Source organism: Sabethes cyaneus, chromosome 3, assembly GCF_943734655.1.
Source record: "Sabethes cyaneus chromosome 3, idSabCyanKW18_F2, whole genome shotgun sequence".
Classification (NCBI taxonomy): domain Eukaryota; kingdom Metazoa; phylum Arthropoda; class Insecta; order Diptera; family Culicidae; genus Sabethes; species Sabethes cyaneus.
The window spans coordinates 179,753,263-179,780,695 of NC_071355.1; the positions used below are offsets into that span (position 1 = coordinate 179,753,263).

Below are 27,433 nucleotides of genomic sequence, written 5' to 3' on the forward strand. Positions count from 1 at the left end.
TTATTACTACTGAAATCACTAAAATTGCTAGTGTTGCTGTAGTGATTATAATTTAAATTGACTGCCGTTGGAACATTGACTAGCACCGGCCGGTACACGCAGCGCATGCTGTGGGCATGGCATTTGTGCGACCCGTGGAAAACTTCTATCTGATTGAGTTGATCCTCGTCGCTCAGTTTGATGTTCCGTACAAACGGATAGTATTGTCTTAGATGGTGGTTGTAGCTCATGATTTCCAACTTGTTTGGATTTTCGCACTGGTTTACGTGCAGGTCGGAGATGTCAATGTCGATGCTGAGGAAACCACGCAACCTGCTCAAAATGTTCTTATTATGGTACTGAGAAAAAATTAAGATTATCTATTGTTGAGTTTGTCTTACCCATGCCTTCCCATCGGTGGTATTGCAACGCTGTAGGACAGAATCCATCGTTTGTGGTTACACGAATAGTAAGGATAGGTCCACCAGCCTCGATACGATATGTTCAGGGGTGAAGGAGCAAACTTTGGCGACCGTAGTCCCGGAGAAGAAGATTCGTCTTCGAACCTGTTCACAGAATTCAGTTCGATTACCGATGTGTCTTAGATTGAAATTTTTCGTGTATATAATTTACCAAGGGTAACTATGATCGGGAGATTTTCCAACAGCAATCCCTTCTTCGTCTATCCGGAGAGGACCCGTCATACCAGACGTGGGTTTGTCCCACCAAACGGAGTTCGTTATGATTCCGTCGGAGATGTTGATCGAAAGGATTCTGGCACTCGTTACATGCGGATCCGATAGTAAACCTTTTGCTAGTGCGTCCAAGAGACCTGAAAAATTTCGTTGAATGGATTCCAGCAAAATTCAAAACATTAGCATTTTACCGTTTTCTACTATATAGCAAATTGCTTCAACCTTCTTTAAAGGTATGACAAGTATTAAATAATTTGCATCATTAATAAACTAATTTGTTCCGCGAAATCACTCAATTTGCAATTCAACCCACCCAACAGTAAATTTCGCTTGAAAGTATTATTAAAGCTATCCTGAGCTGAGTTAGTCTGCCGACGAGGAACTTGTTTGTAGTGGACTTCAAACTGCCAGCCACAAAATCATCCTTACGCCTCTAACGCCCGCAGTTCGAGTTCGATGGGACGGACCGCTGCGTTGGATCGATATTTTTCCTCAATCAATTTACGTTCACCTACGTTCCGTGCGTTGCCTGACAGTGTCCCTGTATGCCAGCAAGGATCAGGACACAGAACTAGGAAAACACCCACATGTGAACCGGGTAGCGTTGTTTAAGATTCCGTTAACGCAAATTGGCGTTGTTGACGCGATGCGTTGAATGTTGCACAAGAACGGGGGGTCCGGACAATAATCTGCTTTTTACGAGAAGCTTCCATTCTTGACAGAACCCAGTGAAGTGGATTGAGAAAATACGACCGAGGATTGGTGGGTGTGTGTGTGTGTGCTGGTCGTTTAATTTTGGCTGTCTGGTGATAAGATATGAACTGAATGGCGAATGTTTTCTAGAATGGGCGTTTAGCACTGTGTTCGTAAATATAACGAGCTCTGCGAGCTGACTTGTGGGTGTTGTAATTTTGGCGAAATATGGCCCGTTGCGTGGGGCTAAGATAATTATTCTAGAAAAGCAAATTACCAGGAAAGTACTCAAGTTGTGAGTTGGGTCACTAGTGCGTAGAATGTGGGTAAGTAGGTAAATTAAAGCGTTTGTCGTCTTGTATTCATTGATTTTTTTCGGGCCCTCGTGATTTGGGTTATCGAAGGAAAAAAAATTGACATCGGCTGACCCGAGGTGAACAAATAAAAGTTTGTCTTATAGTGAAATATTTTAAATTTATATATTGGTTTGCGAAAATCGCGGTGATTTTACAAGAAACCATGGTCAATTAATTTCTAATTGGTTCTTTAGCACTTTCTAAAAATTAAAACCTATTTCCGGAAATAATTAGCTTGAAATTCGTAGCAAAAATACTTCAAATGATGAAGTTTAATTCTCAAAATAAATTAATCCTGCCAATGGGTCAGAAGGTAAAGAAGCGTGTTGTTTTTATTTCACACTACAGTATTCGCGCGTATACTACAGTTTGTTTGTTTGTTTGCCTTGGGAAACTTACCGTTGTGTCGGGCAACTCCTACGTCTTGCAAAACTACCGCTGCCAGATCTGCCTTCTGGCGAGCACCGGAGTAACGTTCCGGATTTAGCGTTATCCGCAGTGGTCGAAACAGCTTGGTGAGACATAGCGTGCCCAAATTCTCGGTCGCTATGTCGTGAATAGTTTGTAGAGAATCCTCGATTGCCTCCTGGAGAAAGAAAAACGATTATGAATTTTGAGATATTGTTTTATATTGCGGCTCTGTGTTTTATTTTTGTAGAGCGTTAAAAATACAAAAAGCGAGACATACAAAAATAGTTGCTAGAAATTCATTTTATGTCGGATTTTCTTCAAACAGGGAATAAATTACAATATTGCGGTTAAATTATTACTTCATTGCTTTATTGGATCTCTTCTCCATAACCGACTTGGTGCTTCCCAACAAATGGTCGAATGGCTAAAATCCTATCTCAGCGGTAGAGTGCTACGAGTCAAACTTGGACCCAGTATTTCATCGGAATTTACCAATATATCTAGAGTCCCTCAAGGCAGTAATATGGGACCTTTGCTTTTCCTACTGTTTAACGATTTAACGATAAGTAATAAAGACAACTGCTGCCGCTTGCAAGATATGCTTGATGCGTTTGTTGGCTGGGTGCAAACTGAACTGGCTTACAGTCAGCGTTGCAAAATGCGAAGTGATGAGCTTTTATCGCATCAAAAACCCGATAAACTTTAATTATATTATCGATGATACTGAGCTGCGCAAAGTCGAACAAGTTAATGACCTCGGTGTCTTACTGGATACTAAATTGACACTTAATTTGCACCGTGTATCAATTATCTCTAAAGCATCCCGGCAACTTGGATTTGTCTCCAATATTGGGAGAAACTTTAAGGACGCCCACTGCTTTAAATCGTTATATTCCACCCTAGTTCGACCGCTTCTGGAGAACTGTAAACTGGTTTGGTTTCCGAGGCAGCTTACTTGGTCCATACGAATTGAACGCGTACAAAGAAGATTTATGAGACTTGCTTTGCGTCATCTCCCTTGGCGAAATCCAGAAAATTTGCCACCTTATGGAGATAGATGTCGTCTACTTGATCTCGACACACTGGAACACAGAAGTGCAACCGGTGATATTTGCAGCTAAAAGGCTTAACGGGGAAATTGACTGTCCACAACTGTTATCCATGCCCAACTTCCGGGCATCGCAACGAACTTTACGCTCAACGGGACTGCTGCAGACACAGTTCCATTGGACGGTATTCGGATCTTGCGAGCCAATGACAGAATGTATAAGAACGTTAACAAAAGTGGAAGAGTTGTTCCACTTCGGCGAACCATCGCGCGTTTTTGCAAGAAGATTAAAAAGATCAAGCTTACTTTCAGATTTTTAGTCATGTAGACTATTTTATGTGTCAGATGAATTACCAATAAATAAATAAATAACCAAATGCCCGAGCCTTGCCCTTGACACCATTCATGAGGTATTGAGAAACGGCGGGACCAAATTCTTTAGAAGCTTTTACATTGATTCTTCAAAGCCAGCTTGCTCTCCCTTAAATATTTTACGAAGACCCGCTTTCCGGTGCTTCTTGATTATATCCGTAATGAGGTCGATGGTTGACTCATCATGCCGCTCCCACAGGTGGTCTGCAAAACCAAGTAATTCGCGCCAAATTTGTCCATCTTCTTCCTTACCTGCTCAGAAACAACTGTGATGTGCCCCATCATCTGCTTGTGCCTGCCTTGATGTAAGTCACGTCGATGCATTTCGATTTCGTCAGTCACTCTCGGTACAGCTTCTTAGCACGGATTTGTCCTCTGTGTTTTGTTTCTTGTTCTGGTTCGATTCCTTCGGGGCCTTGAAGGCCGGTACGTTTTATCTTTTTTTGGACAAATCAGATGGAACTCAGAAATCAGTGAATCGACCATCGCAGTCTCCCAACTTTCGTCAGATGTACGATAGAAATCTGTCCAAGTAGTACAGCTCGTGATTCATACACCTGCGCCACTCTTCGCTTACCATTTGTACTCCGCCAAAAATAGTCCGCAAAACCTTTCGCTCAAATGCGTTAAGTGCACGTATATTTTTCGTAAGCAAAGTTTCAATTTCAGGTCCGTAGACCGCACCGGTCTGATTAGCGTTTTGAACTTCGTCAGCTTTGTGCGGCGGCATATGGTTCTTGACCGAAGCGTCTTGTAGGATAAGTAGGTTCGACTCCCAGCTTGAATGCGTCGCTGAATTTTTTTACTCGTATTTATGTCGGCGGTGACCAAAGATCCCAAATATATTACTAAACATCCGTTTCCAGTTTATTGCCATCCGTAGGAGGCGAACGTTGGTTTCTCTAGAGCTTCTTCCGATCATATATTTGGTCTTTACAATCAATCCTTTTAGCCTCTGTTTTTAGATTGGTCCGATTGTACTTCGAAATCATCTGCGAAGGCTAGGAGTTGGCTACTTTTGCCGAAGATCATTCCTCTCGTTTCGATGCCCGCTCACCGGATCACACCTTAATAGAGATGTTGAACAACATACAGAAGAGTCCATGCACTTGCCACAACTCTCTGCGTGATTCGACGGGACTCAAGAGTGCCCCGAAACACACACGTAACACATCACTCGCTCCAGGCTAGCTTTGAGCAGCCGCGTCAATTTGTCCGGAAAACCGTTCTCGTGCATTATTTGCCATAGCTATTCATGCTCGATTGTATTGTAGTGTGGGCATGTTGTACCCCTGACATTTCTGAAGGATTTGTCGGTTAGAAAAAATTTGATCTGTAGTATTACGGCCGCTATAAACCCCGTCTGATACTGTCTTACGAAGTCTTTTGCTATTGGGGATTGGAGGAGACGTAACAAAATCTGGGAGAGTACCTTGCAGGCGGTGTTGATCAGCGTAATACCGCGGTAATTACAGCAATCGAGTCGATCGCTCTTTTTAAAGATGGGACGAACCACACCTTCCAATCACTTCTCCGGTAGTTTCTCCTCCTTCCAAATCTTTGAAATCATCCAGATAATTGTCGGTGCTAGTGGTTCGTTACTATTTTTGTAGAGTACTGCAGGGAGTCCGCCCTTTCCGACGGTTCTATTGTTCTTCAGCTGACCGATTTCTCGCCGGATCTCTTCGAGATTGAGAGCTGGCACGCTGTTATCGTTTGTAGGAACTCCGAGGTTAACTTCCGCCCGTCTTTTATATCACCATTGAAACACCCTTCGAAGAACTGCTTCCACCTGTCAACACCTCACGCTCGTTAGTGACCAGGTTGTCCTCGTCGTCTCTACACATACGGGTGTATCCTTTACGAGATTGGTTCACCTTCTTATATAACTTGTGCGTCTCATTAGCCCGGAATAGTTGTTCTAGTTCGTCATGATATCTGTCCTCCTTCAGGCGCTTTTTCCTCCTCAGCATCGTGGTCAACTTATTCCGCGCTCGTCGATGCTTGGCCAATTTCTCCCTCGCGGCAATGCTGATATAGATTTTCCAAGCTCGTTTTCCTCTGTCCATCGTTTGTGATCATTCCTCGTCAAACCAGGCATTTCATGCACTCGAGGTTTCTTTATCTAGTACTGCAGTTGCGGCCTCATGGACGACCGAGCGTGTCCTACTCAATCTGTCTTCGAGCGTCGCAGTTCTCGACAACTCGCGGGTTGCCCAATTGCAAATGTTTAACCGAGGAGGGCAACTTTGTCGCGAGATAGTTTTAAGCGCATATGTACTGCTGCCAAGTACAATGATCCATGTCAACATTCGCACCCGCAGATCCCGTAAAGAGCATACGTTGGTGATGTTCGAGAAAAACCGGCCGTCGACGAGACTATCGTACGTCGCTTTTAGCTGCGCATAGATCGCTTTCTGCTCGTCGTCGGGTCTACCTTCGTGTGGACAGTGCTCGTTTATGATGGTGTAGTTAAAGAGGCCTTTTATTCTTGATCATCTTCTAGTCTGTCATGCGATTCTGCATTCTGCCCATTACTATAAAACCCGTTCTTGGCTCGTTGGTTGCTCCAACGCTCTGGAAAAATTTGGTCTTAAAACCAAGGAACCTCCACACCTTTTCGCCCTTGCGACAGATCTCCTGCGGTGCTACTATGCCGACCTTTCGGAGCTCTAGCTGTTCCAGCAGCACCCTGTCGCCACCCACGAAATTTAACGACCTGTAGTTGTAGTACCAAACATCCATTCCATGGCTATAAGATCGTCACCTTTTTCTAATGTTCCGAGTCGAATTTCTTTTATTTTTTGTAGTAAGGTAGGTTAAATAGGTTGCTTTATTAGAACCACGCTACCGAGTCTTATAATAGAGTTTAATCTTAGGTTGAGCACCGAGGCAACACATTCCTTAATTCAGCCGCCCGCTCCGGATAAGACGCTACCATTAGCCGCTCCTAACCTGGAGTAGAACCGCGTACTTGGTTGGAGGTTAGTCCAGCCATCAAGAACAGTAACTAATATGGGATCAGACGCTCAAGGCTGACACGTTGTTACACCTAGCATCCGCACGACTGCCTCGTTCCTGGACGGTATACCTTAGTTTTTATCGTGGTTGGTTACCCGATCTGAGTAATGGTTGCTCGTATTCCTTTTATGCTGGTACCACGAAGAAGTAGTTGCTGGGTAAGAGGCCAAGGACCACTAAGAAGATATTGTGTTCTTCGCAAAAATTTTTGGTTGGTGAACGAATAAACAATGCGTAGTTTATTCGTTCACCAACCAAAAATTTTTGCGAAGAACACAATATCTTCTGTTTTGTACTTCAAATGGACTATATAATGGTCCACCGAAGAGTACAGATCGTGGTGAGATATTAGCCCTACTAGCACAGTTGTTATAAACTAGTTGAGGTAACTGATTAATGACAAATTTCAGTCATAAATAGCTTGCAGCAACCCGAAATGACAAAAAAGCGCCACTTGGGAGAAGTTCTCTGGTCCATCCTAGGTTTCTTAGAGCAAATCTAACAATTTTTGTTGCAGAATTCCTTTGATACGTTGAATATACGTTATGTACTGATGACGCCAAATAATGCTAGCGAAGTCTAGTTTGCTTCTGATGACACCTTTGTCGATCGCTACTGTCGCATAAGGATCGTCGAGGTCATGACCAAATCTTCTGACTAGTGAAAATAGTTTCAAACTCTCATTAATCACATTGTTGAAGTGCACATTTTCACATCGTCTGCGTAGATCAGGTCATTTGCACGGGAGCTAACTTCAGGCAATTTATTCAGCAGAAGCACGAACAGCAATGGTCCTGAGTGACTGAGTGGTACTGCGCAGCAGTAAACGAACAAGTTACCGCGCATTTTCACAAATTATCCTCTGTGTTCGAGGTATGATTTGAATCTGTTGTACATACAACTAGTCTGGAGTACCAACATTCAGTTGCCTCCAAGATGCTATTAATACTAACGGCATCAAACGACACCTTGAAATCCTTGATTGAAAGACTGTTTCTGAATTTGAACGTCCGCCGTTTTCTGTTGTCTCGTTCAAACAGATAATAAGTTCAATATATTTTGACATTATTTTGGAATTTGTCGTTTCAGATGAACCCCTGAGTGCCAATCCGTAGTACCGTATTTTTTTAAAAGATCAGTTTGACGGATTACAAAAACATAATTTTTAATGTTATTCAAAAATGTGATGTTCAGAAATATTTAAAATCAGCCAAAAATGTGAAAATCAAACTTCTATGAACCCTTAACTTAAGGGCCTCAAGTGTGATATATTTCACGAATGAAAGTTTTGCAGTGATATTGATGAAAGTAAAATTACTTCACTTGAATGATTCCCTGATTTGCACCAGCATACCTTCATTTCTGATTGTTGTTAGCTAGATTGACTTGGTTGCAAATTCAATCGAACAGCAGCACAATCTCGCTGTAGATGAAAAATGAAATGTTCAGCATTACATATACAAGTATAAGATTCCGTTCGCGCGTTAGAAGAATACCTAATTTATTCCATTAGTACCGTTGTCAGTTGCATCTTCTCCTGCCAAACCCGAGAAAGGTAAAAGCAAATTAAAGTTGTTTTTCCGGAAATTCCAACCTTAAGGGACAAAAGGGAATCAGCCGTGAGGGTGCCCTAATTTTCTTTTGATTTACACTTTGACCGTTTTTCGCGTTCCGTTAGCAAACAGCGAGGAAGGCGGGAAATTGTTGGAATCTAGAAATTAGCCATAAATGAGGGTAGTGGGAAAACGAATTGTTCGGCGTTCCTCATAATAAGAGTAAAGAGGGATGGGACAATCTTTGTTTTTTGTTGCTGTAATATGAGTTGCTGCGACGGTATTGGATATAATAGAATTTACATAATTCGTGACAGTGTACCACACCTTCTGTCATTTTAGATTTTGGTGCGGAACGCCACGTGGAAAATTTAGCTTGGCTGAGGAAAGTATCATATTTTGTTCGATATATATTGGATTTTTCATTAGATGGACTTGCAGTGACATTGCTCATATCCGCGAAAATGTATTCTACAGTAGATATTAAACCTAAACATGGTCCTTCCTATAGTTTTTTGAATGCTTATTTTCAAAACGAATCAAAAATTCTCCGAACTCCAATTATCGATTCGTTTTCGAGGTACAAGAGAAATACTGTGCTGTGGTACAATTTTAGGTGTACAGACTACAGCGCGCTTGACGTATTGAGCTGTAATGGTGCGGAACTAATTCTTAACAAGCTTATCGTTGATAAGCGCTCTAATCCACGTGTTGGGCAATGAAACCTTTCGCTGCATATTTCGCGTAAGCTCGCTTCTATTTTCACACCCATTTTGTGTTGATTTTAATTCGCAGTGAAGTGAAAATCTTATGAACACTTTTAATACAATTAGGTACGCTTCCATCGTGTTTTCCTATCCCGCTTCGGAGTGTGCGGCTGCGATCGGCTCTAATCATTTTCTTGATTGCCACTTTATGGCGAGGTTGATGCTATGGTGTTGTTAAGAAAAAAAATTCAAATTCGTGGCTCATTTTGGATAGATGTTTTTACTAAACATTAACTCTCGCCAAAGGCAGCGTAAAAATGCTATTTCGAGAGCCGGTGCTAGGCTATTGAAAACAACGGTATTACTGTTTCGATTATTCTTGCTTAGTTAGCAAATTGTGATGAGCTAGTAAAAAACCCGAATTAATCCACCTAGCGGCGTGACCTAGCCTTTCTACTGCCACAATAATCATTATTTAATTTCTCCGGAACATCTATAATTAACTTGACTATATTTTTAAATATCCGTTCCGTATTCCTCAAAATCCTTATTTGCCAGTAAAATTCACAACGTATTGCGTAGAATAATTATATTTTCTTTCCTTGGGTGCCTAAATACTTGTAAGCGTCATTTATGTTATTTGATGAACACCTTATTTAGTTTTAAAATCGGTCGGCCTTAACTTTTGGGTTTCAGAGCCACATACGAAACTTGTTTTGAACTGGCAATATGAAATATATGTTCATAGCAGATTTTTTGATATTTTTTTGAGTGGTTTTAGCCCAAAGGGTAGATTTTTTTTTGATATTTTGATATTAATACCATGCGTTCAAAAGTTAGCATTTTTGAAAAACAAGAGTTCAGAAAAATTATTATTATACTTCGCTTTTGAAGAAAAAGGATATCTACAACAAAATGATTAATCTCAAAATTTTACTATTAGTTTGCGTGGCTTCAATTTTGCAATATATCTGAATTAGAAAAAATAACTGAATAGAGCATTAGATATGAAAAAGAGAAATTGAACTTTTTCTTAGCTGGCGCTCCTTCAGATAATTATTTTTGCATGGAAATCAAAACTTGAGCTTCTTTTGAAGGTACTTTCATGAAAAGATAGTCATTAGCTTGATCGCATCGTTTTTACAATGTTAGAGGGTTAGGAAAACAAGATGAGGTCGAAAAATATTGCAAAAACTGAGCCATAAACATGCTTGAGAATGAGAAATATGATCGATATGATTTCCAGTGCTTGTCATTTTTGATTTATTTATTAAAACATGATACATGACATAAGACATCTGTCCTTTAAAATGTCACTAACGAAAACAATTCTTACAAAGTTACTACCGTGCAACGTTTACTTCCTATTTTTCATATAACATTTCTAAGCTCTAGTATCTATGGATTGAAAAGAGCATATATTGATGCGCAAAATTTGTTTGAAATTTGTATAAATTTATTTGGAAAAATCAACTCACTAGTATTTTGATCCTATACACCACTATACTTATATACTTAAATTAACTGCTTTTCTCCGCGTTTTGCTTTTCGTGTACAATTGTGAGTAACAGCAAGTGAAGAAAATGACAATTGATATCTAAAATCAAAGAAAAGAAAAAACTTTGCAATTGAATCTCGCTATTTAATATTTATTTGCGACAGATACGTAGTTCGCCTACGACGTGCAGGCTTCATCAGTGTCTTATTTCAAAGCGTATACGTATCTGTCGCGCATAAATATTAAATAGTGGAATTTAGTCGGTAAAAGTTTTTTTCTTTTCTTTTATTTCAGAGTTCGTATTCCACTAAGAGGCTTCAAAAACTTTTGACTATTGACATGTTTCTCACTTTTCTTGAATTTCATTGCAAATTGTCATCACATACACATACATACATACATACATACATACATACATACATACATACATACATACATACATACATACATACATACATACATACATACATTTATACATACATACTTACATACATACATACATACATACATACATACATACATACATACATACATACATACATACATACATACATACATACATACATACATACATACATACATACATACATACATACATACATACATACATACATACATACATACATACATACATACATACATACATACATACATACATACATACATACATACATACATACATACATACATACATACATACATACATACATACATACATACATACATCGTACACATTGAATACAATCAACATTTGATTGATACGTTTTGATTTCACACGTTTTAACGGTTTAATATACGGTGCTTAAGTGTTAAAGTTTGAATAACTTTTGAATAAACCGTCCGATTTTAAATAACTCGGTTTCGTATAATAGATCTCAGCAGTAATTTTCAAACAATAATCAAATGTGTGATGTTTTGCCTTTCTACTATATAAATATATAGTATAAAGGTATAGAAATCACTTGGAAAACCGGAAATGGAAATAAGGTCCTGCGGGCCGAATGTTATATACCATTCGACTCAGTTTCGAAAACTGAGCATTTTCTGTGTGTGTGTATGTATGTGTGTGTGTGTGTGTGTGTGTGTGTGTATGTAACGCTTTTAATCTCACTCACTTTTCTCGGAGATGGCTGGACCGATTTTAATGTTCTTAGTGTCAAATGAAAGGTCTAGGTGTCCCATTGGTCGCTATTGAATTTCATACTGATCGGACTTTTAGTTCAAAAGTTATGTATAAAAATACGAAAAATATGAGACTTCATTATCTCATAGATCCCTTAACCGATTTGAACCATATTGATTGCATATGAAAGGGGAGCCTTACAAACCCTTAACTTCCAAATTTCATGATGATTGGACTTGTAGTTTGAAAGTTACATAAAGAAATGTGAAAAAATAGTATTTAAAACATATTTTTGTAACATTTAAGAATTAATTCAATGAAAAACATCACACATTTTATTATTATTTGAAAATTACTGCTGAGATCTATCAAACGAAACCGAGTTATTTAAAATTGGACGGTTCATTCAAAAGTTATTCAAACTTTAACACTTAAGCACCGTATATTAAACCGTTAAAACGTGTGAAATCAAAACATATCAATCAAATGTTGATTGTATTCAATGTATGAGATGTGTGTGATGTATGTGTGTATGTATGTATGTATGTATGTATGTATGTATGTATGTATGTATGTATGTATGTATGTATGTATGTATGTATGTATGTATGTATGTATGTATGTATGTATGTATGTATGTATGAATGTATGTATGTATGTATGTATGTATGTATGTATGTATGTATGTATGTATGTATGTATGTATGTATGTATGTATGTATGTATGTATGTATGTATGTATGTATGTATGTATGTATGTATGTATGTATGTATGTATGTATGTATGTATGTATGTATGTGTATGTGATGACAATTTGCAATGAAATTCAAGAAAAGTGAGAAACATGTCAATAGTCAGAAGTTTTTGAAGCCTCTTAGTGGAATACGAACTCTGAAATAAAAGAAAATAAAAAAAACTTTTACCGACTAAATTCCACTATTTAATATTTATTCGCGACAGATACGTATACGCTTTGAAATAAGACACTGATGAAACCTGCACGTCGTAGGCGAATTACGTATCTGTCGCAAATAAATATTAAATAGCGGGATTCAATTGCAAAGTTTTTTCTTTTCTTTGATTTTAGATTTCAATTGTCATTTTCTTCACTTGCTGTTACTCACAATTGTACACGAAATTGTACACGTATAGTGGTGTATAGGATCAAAATACTAGTGAGTTGATTTTTCCAAATAAATTTCAAATTGTATACAAATTTCAAACAAATTTTGCGCATCAATATATGTTCTTTTCAATCCATAGATACTAGAGCTTAGAAATGTTATATGAAAAATAGGAAGTAAACGTTGCACGGTAGTAACTTTGTAAGATTTGTTTTCGTTAGTGACATTTTAAAGGACAGATATCGCATGTCATGCATCATGTTTTAATAAATAAATCAAAAATGACAAGCACTGAAAATCATATCGATCATATTTCTCATTCTCAAGCATGTTTATGGCGCAGTTTTTGCACTATTTTTCGACCTCATCTTGTTTTCCTAACCCTCTAACGGGATACATTGTAAAAACGATGCGATCAAGCTAATGACTATCTTTTCATGAAAGTACATTCAAAAGAAGCTCAAGTTTTGATTTTCATGCAAAAATAATTATCTGAAGGAGCGCCAGCTAAGAAAAAGTTCAATTTCTCTTATTCATATCTAATACTCTATTCAGTTATTTTTTCTAATTCAGATATATTGCAAAATTGAAGCCAAGCAAACTAATAGTAAAATTTTGAGATTAATCATTTTGTTGTAGATATCCTTTTTCTTCAAAAGCGATGTTTAATAATAATTTTTCTGAACTCAAAGATGCTAACTTTTGAATGCATGGTATTAATATCAAAATATCAAAAAAATCTACTTTTTGGGCTAAAACCACTCAAAAAAAAAATATCAAAAAATCTGCTATGAACACATATTTCATATTGTCAGTTCAAAACAAGTTTCGTATGTGGCTCTGAAACCCGAAAGTTAAGGCCGACCGATTATAAAACTAAATAAGGTGTTCATCAAATAACATAAATGACGCTTACAAGTATTTACGCACCCAAGGAAAGAAAATATAATTATTCTACGCAATACGTTGTGAATTTTACTGGCAAATAAGGATTTTGAGGAATACGGAACGGATATTTAAAAATATAGTCAAGTTAATTATAGATGTTCCTGAGAAATTAAATAATGATTATTGTGGCAGTAGAAAGGCTAGGTCACGCCGCTAGGTGGATTAATTCGGGTTTTCATTGAATTAATTCTTACATGTTACAAAAATATGTTTTAAATACTATTTTTTCACATTTCTTTATGTAACTTTCAAACTACAAGTCCAATCGTCATGAAATTTGAAAGTTAAGGGTTTGCAACGCCCCTCTTTCATATGCAATCAATTTTGTTCAAATCGGTTAAGAGATCTATGAGATAATGAAGTCCCATATTTTTCGTATTTTTATACATAACTTTTGAACTAAAAGTCCGATCAGTATGAAATTCAATAGCGACCAATGGGACACCTAGACCTTTCATTTGACACTAAGAACATTAAAATCGGTCTAGCCATCTCCGAGAAAAGTGAGTGAGATTAAAAGCGTTACATACACACACACACACACACATACATACACACACACACACACAGAAAATGCTCAGTTTTCGAAACTGAGTCGAATGGTATATAACATTCGGCCCGCAGGACCTTCTTTCCATTTTCGGTTTTCCAAGTGATTTCTATACCTTTATACTATATATTTATATAGTAGAAAGGCAAAACAGTACATACTTACGTATTATTCTCATCACAGTAAATACCAAAACGTTCAACTTGAATCTTACTGCATATTGATTAAATAATTCTGACATAGGTGGATAGAGAGCCACCGGTTGGTTGGCTGCTAGACATGAAATTTAATATGTGAAATATTGACAGCAAACCGCCTATGTTTTCGCTTGCGGTTCAAACGTGCGGTTACTGTTAATGCCAGCATATAAATTGGAGCCACTTTCAGCTGTTACCACTGTACACCCGAAGCTGACATCCAATCTTTTTGCGCATATTTAACACACACAGCCGTTGCATGATAAATTTAACGCCTGTTGTTGGCAGAAATTAAATTAAAACTGGTTTTAAATATTTATCTCCTCAACTAAGGACCATATCGTTTATTATTGATAAATCTTTAAATGGGGGTGCCAAGAACTCTATAAACTTTGTGGACAGTTGTCAATTTTTCGTACAGTAAATAATCAAATTGTTCCGTAAAAAATATCATTTTCGTCTCAAGTATAATAAGGCCATTGCAAATTATTTTTGAAGTTTTTGTCCCGCGCCCTTCAAAATTCGCTTGGCCATCTTGGATTTGGTCGCCATATTGGATTTTATAAAAAAATCGCCGTTTTCACCATGAGCCATGATTGTTGATAAAATCCAACATGGCGGCCAAATCCAAGATAGCCGCCAATTTTTTTTCACTTTGTTTATAATCCCAATCTCTTCTCTTTACATAACCGTGTCGTTTGTAGTTTGTTTCATAGCAAATAGTATTTTTTCTCAGTTTTCCAACGGTGGTCTCAAAATGAAAATCGGTTGGGGGCTCATCGTGAAAACGGCGATTGTTTAATAAAATCCAATATGCCGACCAAATCCAAGATGGCCGCCAAATTTTTTTACTCCATTTGAAACTCCAGTTCTTCTTCACAGAACCGGGCCATTTGTTAGTTGTTCCATGCCAAATTTATGAAATATCACATGACATAGATCTCAAGGTTTGCTCAAAATTCAACTTTTTTTGAACCTATTAGACCCCTTGGCGCACGAGGGGTTTACTATTTCGAGATATCAAAAGTGTAATTCTTATTTTTTAACCATTTTTAACCATTAAGCGCAAAAGTTCTAATATTTGAAGACCTCGTGTCAGTAGTGGTCCCGTTTCAGTGAGAATTACTCCAATCAATTAGTATAACATACATGCGTTAATCGGCAGTTAAAGTTTAAATGGCCCACAATTGTGTGTGACCCATGATTGTGGACTGACTGTAAATGCCTGACCTCATTATGAAAAGGTTAAGGAGGCATAGTACCTTTTCAATTTTTTAAAACCGAATTTTTTTTTATTGATTACTCGCTGATCCGACAAACTTCGCATTGCCACAAATTAAACTGTGTTGTACATAAATCATGAATCTCGCATGATCTTTGTCGCAATCTCGAGATTTGCAAGTGGGGTGGAGGGAAGGGGGGGCTGCAGGTAGTTTTGGTGGTTTTGTTAGTGACTGTTATATTTTATGGAAGAGTCCAAAATTTCTCGAACTCGATTAGTTTTTGAGTTACGCAAAAATATCTGTTTTATTTGTATGAGAGTCCTTATCCCCCTAATCCCCCGCATGCCAAATTTGGTTCCATTTGCTTGATTAGTTTACGAGTTAAGAGAAAATTTGTATTTCATTTGTATGAGAACCCCGCCTCTTAAAGGGAAAGGGGTCATAATTCACCATAGAAAAAAAAATTCTGCCTCTTAAAACCCCCACATGCCAAATTTGTTTTCATTTGCTTGATTAGTTCTCGAGATAAGAGGAAATTTGTATTTCATTTCTATTGGAGCCCCCCTGAAGATGGGTGGGGTCTCAATTCACCATAGAAAAAAATCTTGCTTCCATCAACACCCACATGCTAAATTTGGTTCCATTTGCTTGATTAGTTCTTTGATTATGCAGAAATTTGTGTTTCATTTGTATGGGAGCCCCTTCTCTTAGGGATGGGAGGGGTCTCTAACTATCATAAGAACCTTCCCTGGCCCCTGAAACCCTTGCATGCAAATTTTCGCGCCGATCGGTTCAGTAGTTTTCGAGTCTATACGGAACATACGGACAGACAGACAGGCAGACAGACAGAATTCCATTTTTATAGGTATAGATTTCGAAAGATTAACGTTTTGAGCATATGCGTTTGAAGCTGTTTGAATGAATTCCAAAAATTGACAAAGTTACAACTATTTCTACCGCGCTTGTCTGGAACGATTACACAGCGAATAAAAACTTTAATGCCGACTCAAGCAATTATCTTGATTATTTTTTTGTTTAAAAGTTTATAAAATAATCTAGTGTTTGAGGGTATGAAATGGAGGAACGCAAACGAGAAAGCGATCAACATACCTTTTGCCAGCCCAAACTCCTACCTAGCGCCTCCACGCGATACCTGATAATACTCTATTGAGTAACTAAGCTAGGAGGTGCGATGCCGCGTGGTTCCCAGATGCCTGATCTCAAAACTGAGATTTTGGACAGACGGCGGAACCACAAGGACCTGGTAGCAAGTAAGCCTAATATGTTATTTTAATTATTTGTTTCGTTTTAGTTCATCAAGTCTCTCCTACTGTACAATGAAAATTTTGTCGTAACAAATTTAAATAATGCACATGGATATCAGAACGAAAAATTAAATTATTGAATATTAGATGCACTGATGGAAACTCAAATGACACACTTATATTTCACTCGATGGATTGCTGGTGAGGTTGTTCTATTTTTGCCCATATATACTCCATATATACTATATATACATACTTTATTATTGAATCCTCATGATCCTTATTGTTTACCTTGCAACATCTATGAAAGTAGTATGGGTTCCCTGCCCTCAAAAGTAGATGCTATCACTAACATTCCTACCCACTTTCCCCGCGGTTGTTCGGACATAGCCATCTACGATGTGTGCAACCTCATATGCTAATGCTAATGCTAATAAAATAACCTAGTGTTTGATCTATCCTTTTTTGGATATTGCAATTTTTGTATATTTTAGGAAAGTGTGAAGTTTTTTCAACTACAAAACTGATTTGTTTGTTTGAATGTCCAATTGTTTGTTTAAGTGTCGAGTTTTTCAATTCGGATATACCATTGAACGCCAATCCATTTGATGTTTTTTTTTGAATGATCACCTTCAAGGAGCCGTATAGTAGGGGGGACAAAACTCTATTCCAAATGTGTAAATGCTCACAAATTTCCAATTCGTGTTTTTTTAAATTTTATTTATATTGGTCGGCCATCAGCGCATCTGAGGGTATATAGGCCATTAATGGCAAGATTTTTACAATTTTACATTTTACAATACAAGTCTTAACCCTAAACAACTTAACTTTTCATTTTTAAGATGATTGCTGAAATGGAATCGTATAAATTGGATTGTTTTAGGAATTTCAAAACTCGGTTTATGGTACTCAAATAGGGGTTCGGCCTTTCGCGATTCGGCTGAATATAATTTCGACCTTCTGTGACAGTTGTTGAAATTGGGCCATTTGAAATTCGGCTATTTGTCATTCGGCCATTCGGTATTAGCCCGTTATACAGTAGATAGTATGGCAGTTCAAGTGGTGTCCTCGTAATAAGTCAAGACAAAAAAGCGTTAGGTTGAGTCTATCGAAAATATAATTTGTGCCAAGGTGTATTTTTTATAGACGAAGCTTGTGTTTTGTTGTCTTGGCCTTTATTATGAAGTCATGATCATGAAACAATGAAACAAAGGTGTTGATAGTATATCAGGGAAGGCAAGGCGTGAAAGGAAATGAATCGAACATTAGGTAAAGTGGGTTATAGAACGCAAGTTAAGTTTTTATAACGTTCTTCTTTACCCCAACTGGGGGATCCGCGGTTCGAACCAAGCTTCAATGGAAGCCAATTATAACCGGATTCAAACCCAATTTTTATCCGTGGTTCCACTGCGATCTATGTTTCTTTCTGATCAATTTGCCCTACTTGTGGGGTTGGTTGGTCAATTTTGACGTAGGATATATCTTTTTGGAAGGTAGCTGGTATAGGGGGTCATTCCAAAAAATCTATCTCAAAAAGCGGGAAGGTTTTGAACGCCAATAAGCGGTTTCTTAATCGTTTTTCAATATTCTTGCATCAATCGATCAGAAAGTCTTCTGCGCGTCGACCTAAATGAAGGAAACTTCTTGAGGTTGCACTATTGAAAAGGTGAAAGTAATGAACCATTGTCCCACTGGGAATTCTCGATTGGGGATTGGTCCGAAAAGATGACATCAAAGTTTTAACATTTTTGAAAAAAAAGTGACAGAATCTCACCCTCCCAGCTCGAAGAATCTTTACGACGAAGTCTGCTTGAGAAGTACATAAAAAAATAAGTCCCCTCGTCCTAACAGGTCGAAAATTTTTTACGTACGACGATTAATCCTGGGTCAATTTTTTGGGGATGTGCACTACAGTACTGTAGTGTTCGGTTGTAACATAATTCTATATGAATGTGCACGTTTGCCATTTTATTAGAAAAGTAGCGAAAAGAGAATGTATTGTGTTTTGGCAACAATGTGCTACTGATAAAATAGGATTGAATTGATGAAACGCCTTAAACGCGGGGAAAGCGATGGCAATAACAACCTTCCTTGATTTCTGTAAGGTAACAGGACCGCAGTAGATTTCTTCTGGGTTTTGTTAAATTGTTTCCTAACTGCTGAGTTGTAAACAGTCAGTTTGGAAGGTGTAAATACCCAGTGAATAATATCTTTTCACAGGGACCTACAGGGGGGTTTGGGGGTGGTATGCAATTTTTACATCTAGCTTTTTTATTCCGGAAAGGCTCGAACATTAGATTCGAATCCAGAAATACTGTCATTGACATTCCCGCTTTCACCGGTTTCGCCTTTGCCATCACAGTTTGAGCTGAATGAAAATAAGCAAGACTTGTTACGTTTACACGGCTGTAATTTTGTTATCTGTAACATCTAAGCTGTGAGCAAGAAAAGGTCGATTAGATTTTTTCCCAATTGTTCTTTTTTTCTTAGGGTCCACGTCCAAGTTGATATCTTAAACCTAGTCTTCTCTAGAATCGAGAGAAGGGTGCGTTGCGTTTTCGCAACGCTGGGAGGATGGATTAAAACATAGCTTTTTTTCATATTTTCAACGATTTGAAGCAAACTAGACCTTGGAACTAAAATGAAAATGCAGCCAAATCACTAAGTTTAAAGAAAACCAAAAGAAAACTGAAAAGTAGTCAGGACAATAATAAATCAAAGTTAAGGAGTTGAGCAAATGTAGTGGGAAATGGGATAGTATCGTTGCTACACACTTGCTGCTTTTGTGTTTTGCAATCCTAAAAAAATATCTTAATCACCACGAAATGAGTGAGCAAGAAAAATTTCGATTGCAATATTTTTCTATCATTATGTGGAAGTGAGGAGAATGCGGGTAAGATGTGATCTGGAGGATAGACAACGAGCATTCTAAGGTTTTTAAGGTAGACAGATCATCGCATTCTTTTAACTCATAAGGAAGGCTAAATAAATTGGGCTCGTGACATAAAATAAAACAAAAGTAAGTAGAATTTTGATTTAATGGCTAATTCCAACCATTGTAACATCTGGATGTTATGTTATTTTAAGCCGTGGCAAAAATCCGTCTGGACGATGGGGGAATATGATAATTCCCCCAAGCCTAGGCCAGACTGCATCCCATCTGCCGACGTTGACGCCCACAGTTCTGAAACTGAAAACTTAGTCAACTCAATTTTATTTCAGTGTTACTTCCCTCGGGACCTAGATTTTCCGCATAGTATTAAAAGTTTGGCACTTCACCTTCTTTCTGGATTATATCAATAATCGTGATGTAACTCCAATACAGAATTAATGTAGATTTTCTGGTAAGAACTTTGGTTATTTGAGGAGATACTCAAACAGCAGGGGATTAAGCTCCGTTGATAATCAGATTTTTTTTCAAATTATTTTTCTTTTGTATTTAGCAACATTGCTATCTGTTTCGGGTTCGTAGTCATTTAGCTATGCTGATATTTGTTTGGTGAATTTCTACATTATTATATTTATAGTGCACCTATTAAGTAGTTTTGAAAATGCATTACGGGTACGGATGGATATTAAAATTATTTAAACTATTATGCGCAGCGAATGCCCTGAATCTAAAAGTTCAGGTAAATGACTTTTTCTAAAACCATTATAGAATTTTGAGGTTGAATGCCCTTTAAAAATCAAGTCAAGAGTTAAATCATGCATTTCCATGCTGCCTTACCAAACATCACGGTAAACTACCCTTCACCTAGAGAAGGCCCCAATTCCAACTCGTCCGTCGTGTACAAGCGGACATTGCCTGCTAGTTTGCTTCCAGTTGCAGGATAAAGCCCGTCTGTCAGATCGGTAATGAATTTTTTAGCATTTCCTTTCAATAGAAATTTATCATTATTCCCCGCAGCTCGGATGATTGAAAGTGCTCCAAGGGATTTTGCAGTTGGCAACCAACTGCCTATGTGCTGCTATTCGCCGTTCTCGAATATGGTGAGGAACACATTTCCCAGAAACAGCTTTTCACGCCATCTCGAAATCCTAACAAGCTCTCACTTTAAACATTTATAGCATCGGCCGTCTGCAAGGTCTGGTCTGTATGAAACTTTGATAGCTATGTAGGTATGTGCTTGGGTTTTCGTAGATATGTGTAAAGAGGCGCAAAGGGTTGCTGGTCGGTCGCTCCATATACATTGCAAATATGCTCACCAAAAGGGCTCCACTGTGCATGTGGTGCCGATTTTCGCCAAATGTGTGGAAAATAGTAATAGGAAAGATGAAAGCTGGCTAGCAGAGAAATGTCAACGTACTCGGCTTACGTCTAGAGCTTTGCCATGATATTGGAAAATGTGAAGGTGAAGATATGCATAAGGTAAACATTATTCAACTTGATTAATTGGTTCTATTATGTGTTTGGATAGCCACCCCCGGTTGACTTTGAGTAATATCTACTTAAAGAAAGATTGTTTTCCCCCTGTTGTATCACGTTTTGCTATTCAGAAGCCCAAAGTTTTGTCGCGAAGTCAAATGGTTACTCTCGGGTGATAGTTTTTGATAAATAGAAAAAGAGAACAGGGAAAAAGTAGCAAAAATCATGCATCCTAGGTTTTCCGAAAAGCTGATTATTAAAGCATACTGATTATCGTTATAAAACTTGAAAGCACTGAAAATATCGTGCGAAAGTAATTGACAAAGTTGATTTTCAAGTGCTTTTTTACAAATGTCGGTAGCCAGTTATAACTTACTTGTTTTTGTATGTTCTACAATTTTTATGAAGACACTATATTTTTCTAGGGTTGATGATGGCACTATATTGTTGAGATTGAATCAAATTTTTCACACTGAACAATCGTGTTTAAAAATACTTACGAAACTTGTTAACCATCATTAGACCAAAACAAATATACAAACATTCAACCTTCAATCTTGATAACTGCTGAGCCGAATCTCATGAATTGTTCATTTATTTTTTTAATCGGAAACAACTAACTTATAAAGTATTGACAGCACCATCTGTATGTCAGTCTCGGAACTTATTGATCCATGTGTTACTTACAATCTCATGATAAACACAATGATATTTAAATTAATATTTCTCGTTTGTTTTTTCTTGTTTTGTCTTCTCTCGTTTTCAATACAATTGAGGTTGGTTAAAATTTTGCTGTTTGTTCCAATTAGAAAATTTTGTTGGCTATTATTTTTTCTTAGGTGACCCAAAACGGTTAGCATCTATTTCATATGACCGCAAAAAAGTTTTATTCATGCACATCATTCCTCTTCTTTGATTCTTAGCTCTGGCACCCATTTCACATTTAAACTTACCTCGTTCAGTTGTGTTTTGCCTGGAAGAAAAGAGTTCCTGCTGGTTGCCACTGTCAAGCCTCCTGCCGCTCCAGAACTAGCACTGCTGCTGCTGCTGCCGCCGCCACTTCCATCGCTTGCTCTTGAACCACTTAACTGTACGGGACTGACGCAACAGTTCTGAAATAGCAAGCTCAACGCCAGGACCAGCCTCCATTTCCATGCTATGGCTAACCAGGGCCATAATGAGATTTTACACATTGCTACCAGTCATGTGACCTGTGAATAGAATAATGGAAAGCAATATGGCAGGAAAAGTTAGTGTGCTGAGAAAGAACCGGCTGGTCAAAGTTGGAAGCGGCACAAAATAATTTCAAAACTTTCAGAGAATCGTATAAATAGCAATTTATGGAAAGTTTTAGCTCCGTTTTAATATCACCTTGCTAGGGTTAGCATTTGCTCTCGATAAACACAAACTGCCAAGAATGTTTGACCCCCCGGGGAACCGTAAAAAGAGATGAAAGTATTCTTAAAGATTAATCTTCACACAAAAACCTAATTGTCATCAGAAAGACTGTCCAAAGTTTAATCTTCCATTTCAAATTGACTTATATTATTTTCTGTGTGAAAAATTTTCATTCTATACGTTCATGTACATAAATCCAATTTCGTTCCAACTAAGCAATTATCTATGTATCAGTTCCAGATCCGTTTTAACCGGCGCTAAATGCACGCAACTAGAAAATTGGATACTTCAGAACAGTTTTCAGATTGTATATCATTTATCCCACTTCGAAATAAACAAAACAATTCCGCTACGCATGAATTTGAACTTAAAATTGTTCTCATCATTGTAAAAACTGAAAAGAAACCAAAGTATTATCACAGAAAATTATGTTATGTGGGATGAATATCCCTTGCATTGTCATTAGCACAATTGATATCAATACTGTGCTGAGAAATAATTTATTTTACAACCATTCCTGATGGTAAACATTAAAGAATAATACATCATCCAGTAACAATAAATCTGTCTTTTATTCCGATGTTAATCATTCTACCGCATTTCGTCTCCTTGGACGAACTTGGCAGCCAAAACTTTTTAGGGTTGATGGCAACGATGTAGAGACCCAAAGTTCGTGCCGATCATAATCACTCTTTTAGCCGCTCTTTGGCGCCATCCGGCAAAAATTCAAATTTATTCGCTTGTTTTGAGCATAAGTCCTACCGCCATTTTTTTTGTCATTCTTCTTCCCGAAGTAATGCAGCGTGCCGAAAGTTTGAGCAGTTGTAACGTCCTCGCGCAAAAAATGCCGGTCGTTAACCATTGCTCCTGCTTCGCTCTTTGGCGACATCAGCGATATTTTGTTTTTGGCTCGATGTTTTCACCCCTCGCGGATGTGGGATTCGAGTTTTTCCATCCTCTAGACAAAAAAAAAGCTAAAGCAAAAGCCTGCGAATAGAAAGCTTTGAGGACATGTGGTGATGGTAGCGAAAAGTAAAATTATGATTTCGTGCACCTCGAACGACGAGGCGCAACGCTGTTCAAAGGATATAATTTGTTAGGAAAGTTTAAAATCTTCATTGACTCCTTTTTAATAAGTCCAGCGTTTCTCAACATTCTCCAAATTATAGGGGTTAGGTAGTTATATTTTTCCGTCAATGATATTGTGGTATCAGTATAGTTACTATATATATAGTTCGGCGGATAGAAAATCGGGAGCCAAATAAACGTCAAAAGCGGAGCCAAAAGCTTTTCAAAATCCAAAATGCAGGAGTAATGTTAAAAAAATACACTTTATTTTCATAGAACTAGTCATTTTCAACACCCGCCAGTGATTATTTTTCGTAAAAACCTGCACATTTCACCATAATTTCAAATTTAATTTCATAAATCAGGGATGCCAATTCGCCTGGTTCTCTATCCGCCGAACTATATATATAGTAACTATAGGTATCAGGTATCAGCATCTTTGGCTCGAGCAGCACGTTCCTCACAATCATGTGGAAGATTTGTGCCTTGCCCATCTTGCCCGTGTCATCATTTACCTGATGAGGACGGGAAGGAAAACAGGAGGAATAGGAAGGGGTGGATGAGGAATTTGGACAAACACAAACATATATATACCGAGAGATTTTTGTACCCCCGAGGGGATACTGCAATCCTTGGTAGTTAACTTATCAAAAGTACACCCCCTGGGGGGTATACTCATGATAAATAAGAGCTTATAGCTCAATACCGCTTTCGGTAAGGAACATCAAAATGTCTCGTAATTTTAGTTTCCTAAAATCCGATTCATTTAAGACGTAGGATCCAAAGATCCTATGACGCAATTGTGCTACTGCAGGACAGTTGCAAATTACGTGATATGGTGTACCGTAGTCGCATTCACATAAATTACAATGAAACGATTCAGCTCGCTGAATCGTAGCCATATGATAATTTAGTCTGCAGTGACCAGTCAGTGATCTGACAAGAATACTGCAATTTACCTTTGAGTGTTGCAAAAGAAATTTCGCAACCTTCTCACAAGGCTTAACAATGAAACTTTTCGTTTGACGACAAGTTTCAAGATTTTCCCAATAACGTACATGTTCAGATGAAAACCAAGATCGAATCTTTTGTTTTATCCAACATGCCGCAATTGGTAAAGCAGGTTCCGGTCCGAAAACCGACTTTTCTGCTCCAGATCTTGCTAGTTCATCAGCCTATTCATTTCCGGTTATACCAGAATGGCCAGGAACCCAAACCAGATGAACGGCATTTAGAATGCTTAGTTCTTCTAATTGGGTGTGGCAGGCGATGACTGTTTTAGATTTAGAATTAGCCGCACAAAGGGCTTTTATAGCGGCTTGACTGTCAGAACAGAAGTAGATAATCTTGCCTATCAGTTCTTTCTGAAGTGCAAACTGAGCTCCGCACATAATTGCAAAGATTTCAGCTTGAAAAACGGTGCAGTAACTACCCAACGAATAGGATTCCTCCAATTCTAGCTCACGGCAGTAAACACCAGCACCCGCGCGACCTTCGTACAAGGAACCATCGGTATAACAGACCACATAGTCGGAAATTTTCCTTTCCATGTAGCCTGACATCCAATCCTCTCTAGGAGGAAAGTCACTTGAGAAAGTCCTATACGGGAAAGTACGCATGAGCGTTACATCGCTAGGAGCAAGGGCAAACTTGTCCTCAGCAACAATTTGCGACCACAGTCGAGTATGACCAGTGGAACCGTCCACAGACTGCCAAAGGCCAATCGCGTGTAGTCGATAAGCACATATTAGTGCCTCTTGCTTCAGGTGGAAGTGTAGAGGTTTAATATTGAAAATATCTTCTAGGGCGGCAGTAGGAGTTGTAGTAAATGCACCAGACATTGCCATTAAACACATCCTTTGAAGATGGTTTAGCTTTGTCTAGACAGTCACAACTTCCCCTCTCTGCCACCATACAAGACAACCATACGCCAATATTGGTCTGACAACGACCGTGTATAACCAGTGTATGTATTTGGGTTTAAGCCCCCAAGAGTTGCCAATTGCTCGTCTACATTGCCCAAAGGCCATGCACGCTTTTTTAATTCGGAAATCAATATTTGTGGACCAGTCAAGCTTGGAGTTGAGAATCAACCCCACGTACTTCACTTCGTTCACAACATCAACATCCGAATCGTAAAAGCGCAGAGCGCGAGCTCCATTGGTATTTCTACGTCTTGAAAATAAGACGATAGATGTTTTGCTCGGATTTACCGAAAGTGCAGTTTCTCGGCACCACGTTTCTACGACACGTAGTGCCTGCTGCATTAAGTCAAATAATGTGCTTATGCACTTTCCAACTACTAGGATGAGATAGTCATCCGCAAAACCATATGACGGATAGCCTAGACCATTGAGTTTCCTCAATAGGCCGTCCGCCACAAGGTTCCATAAAAGAGGCGAGAGAACGCCACCTTGTGGACATCCACAAACACTTTGCTTCCAAATGCTTGCTTGCCGTAAGGACGAAAAAAAGCAATCGGTTACTAAGCATTTGTTCTATCCACTTTATGATTATTGAAGGCACATTATGATAACGAGCAGCCTCCAAAATGGAAGCGAAAGATACGTTATCAAACGCGCCTTCAATATCCAAAAAAGTTCCTAAGCAAGATTCCTTTTGTGAAAAAGCAACCTCAATTTTATCCACCACATCATGTAATAAAGTGGTTGTAGACTTGCCACTTTGATAAGCATGCAGTGCTGAATGAAGAGGAACTTCTACTAAGCTTGTTTCGCGGATGTGGTGATCAACAATCCGCTCAAGTGATTTAAGCAAGAATGACGTTAGACTGATTGGTCTAAAACTTTTTGCTTGCTCGTATGTCGCGCGTCCACCTTTAGGAATGAACTTAATGGTTATTTCACGCCATTGAGTTGGGATGTACCCAATAGCAATACTACACACAAACATCCTTCTCAGAATGTGTTTGAAGTACTTGAATCCTTTTTGCAGTAGAATAGGGTATATTCCATCTGTTCCAGGAGATTTGTATGGAGAGAAGCTGTTCACGGCCCACTCAATCGCTTCAGTTGTGACAAGTCTCCGAGCAAAAGCCCATGAGTCTAAGCCACCTAAAACGATTTCTGGATCGTTTCGAACTTCAGGTTCCACACAGCCCGGAAAGTGACTATAAAAGAGACATTCCAGGATTTCATTGTCATTCGAACAGTATTCACCGTTCGAACTTCGAATGTTATTAACCTGATAATCTTTCGATTTTGACAGTATTTTATTAAGTCGACTTGCCTCGCCGAAACTGGAAACGTTGCTACAGAACCTGTGCCAGCTCGTGCGTGCTGAAGATCGTAAAGCCTTTGCATAGGCTTTCCGGGCCTGCTTGAAAGGCTCCACGCCATCCCTCCGACGTCTATTCCAGGCTCTCCTGCATCGTTTCTTTAGTTCCGCGAGATGAGAGTTCCACCATGGTGTTCCTCTAGTCGTTTTAATAGTTTTTAGTGGGCAAGCTACTTCAAAAGCTTCCGCAATAAAAGATGTTGTGACATCTACAGCCACATCCAAGTCGATCGATGACTCAATCGTTGGTTCGAATCCTTGAAATTTCGTCGCCAGTTCCTCCTCAAAGAGTTCCCAGTCAGAAAATCTCGGATTGCGAAATGTTGCAGCGTTCAAGGAGACACCCAAATGATCAAAATATATAAAGCAATGATCAGATATTGGTGTCTCATTTGAAACATGCCATTGTGCCAACTCATGACTGATCCTGTTAGAGCAGAGTATTATATCTAACACTTCCTCTCTACCAGCTCGTATGAAAGTTGGACAATTGCCAATGTTGAGTATTCCAAGGTTGGTACTACTCAAATATTCCATCAA

At 38.4% G+C, this 27,433-nt stretch overlaps 1 protein-coding gene across 1 annotated transcript in view; it reads right to left on the reverse strand.

Annotated features, from left to right (window-relative positions):
• The window catches only part of LOC128740456 (probable G-protein coupled receptor CG31760), a 42,431-nt gene extending 20,108 nt beyond the window's left edge, over positions 1 to 22,323 (reverse strand). The window contains exons 1-5 of the mRNA XM_053835997.1: positions 22,084 to 22,323; positions 2,123 to 2,309; positions 613 to 811; positions 381 to 545; positions 63 to 312 (exon numbers count right to left, since the gene is read on the reverse strand). Of these exons, the coding sequence (XP_053691972.1) occupies positions 63 to 312; positions 381 to 545; positions 613 to 811; positions 2,123 to 2,309; positions 22,084 to 22,323 (1,041 nt within the window). The remainder of the gene's footprint in view (positions 1 to 62; positions 313 to 380; positions 546 to 612; positions 812 to 2,122; positions 2,310 to 22,083) is intronic.
• Between the last annotated feature and the right edge of the window lie 5,110 nt (positions 22,324 to 27,433).